The sequence below is a fragment of the Pygoscelis adeliae genome, unplaced genomic scaffold (assembly GCF_000699105.1).
Source record: "Pygoscelis adeliae isolate BGI_AS28 unplaced genomic scaffold, ASM69910v1 Scaffold977, whole genome shotgun sequence".
NCBI lineage: Eukaryota > Metazoa > Chordata > Aves > Sphenisciformes > Spheniscidae > Pygoscelis > Pygoscelis adeliae.
This window is the reverse complement of record NW_008825130.1, coordinates 52150-53108: the sequence shown is the minus strand read 5'-3', so window position 1 is coordinate 53108 and position 959 is coordinate 52150. Positions and strand designations below refer to the sequence as shown.

At 67.5% G+C, this 959-nt stretch overlaps 1 protein-coding gene across 1 annotated transcript in view; it reads left to right on the top strand.

The window, feature by feature from the left end:
- Positions 1-959, top strand: part of COASY (CoA synthase) — a 23629-nt gene that overhangs the window by 3787 nt on the left and 18883 nt on the right. The window contains exons 2-4 of the mRNA XM_009328279.1: positions 95-180; positions 428-684; positions 909-951. Coding sequence (XP_009326554.1) covers positions 95-180; positions 428-684; positions 909-951 — 386 coding nt within the window. The remainder of the gene's footprint in view (positions 1-94; positions 181-427; positions 685-908; positions 952-959) is intronic.

The window sequence follows — 959 nt, the reverse complement described above, 5'->3', positions numbered from 1 at the left end:
GCTCCCTTCCCCAGGCTCCAGCGGCACCCAGGGGCCCTGTGTGGGAAAGGTGGGGGTCCTCTGCCCCCACTCCCTCCCTCATTCTCTCTCCCAGTACCGGATCGTGGAGAGGATGCGCTCGCTGGGGATGATCACGGTGCTGCCAGCCTTCGCGGGCCACGTACCCCAGGGGGTTCTTCGGTAGGTGCAGCCCTGCGCGCTCACGGACCCCACAGGGCAGATCAGCCCTGGCTGCAGCTCCCTCCCCAGCGTCTCAGCCCTGGGGTCCCACCTCCGGCCAGCGCTGGCTGCACGGGGTGCTCCCAGGGCCAACGCAGCTCCTGGCCCTCCTGTGCCTGTGCCAGCTTCCCCAGGAGGCCGCCCTGTCCCCGCAGGGGCACGGCGGTCCTGTCCTGATCCTGATCCCTGCCTCTGCCCTCTGGCACAGGGTTTTCCCGCATGTGAATGCCACTCGCCTTGGGGGCTGGAGCCACTTCGACTGCACCTACTCGTGTACCTACCTGCTGGACCCAGAGGACCCCATGTTCCAGGTGATCGGGACCCTCTTCCTGAAGGAGCTGATCAAAGAGTTCGGCACAGACCACGTCTATAGCGCTGACACCTTCAACGAGATGACCCCCCTCTCCTCTGACCCTGCCTATCTCTCGAGGGTCAGCAACGCTGTTTTCAGGTCGATGACGGGAGGTGAGTCAGCGCGCAGTGCCGGCCTGGCCGCAGGGGAGAGCCGGAGGCCAAGGGGCTGGGGGTGAGGGAAGCGGCTGTTGGTGCCAGACCCTCAAAGGTCCCTCTAAGAGGGGCGGTTGGTGGCCCCGGGGCCTCGCAGGACGCCCGCTGTGCCAGGAGTACGGCGGCTGTGCCAGTGGGGCCTGCCCAGAGGGGAGCCTCACCCCATCTACCTCTGTCCCCAGCCGACCCCGAGGCGCTGTGGCTGATGCAGGGCTGGCTCCTCCCGCACCCGA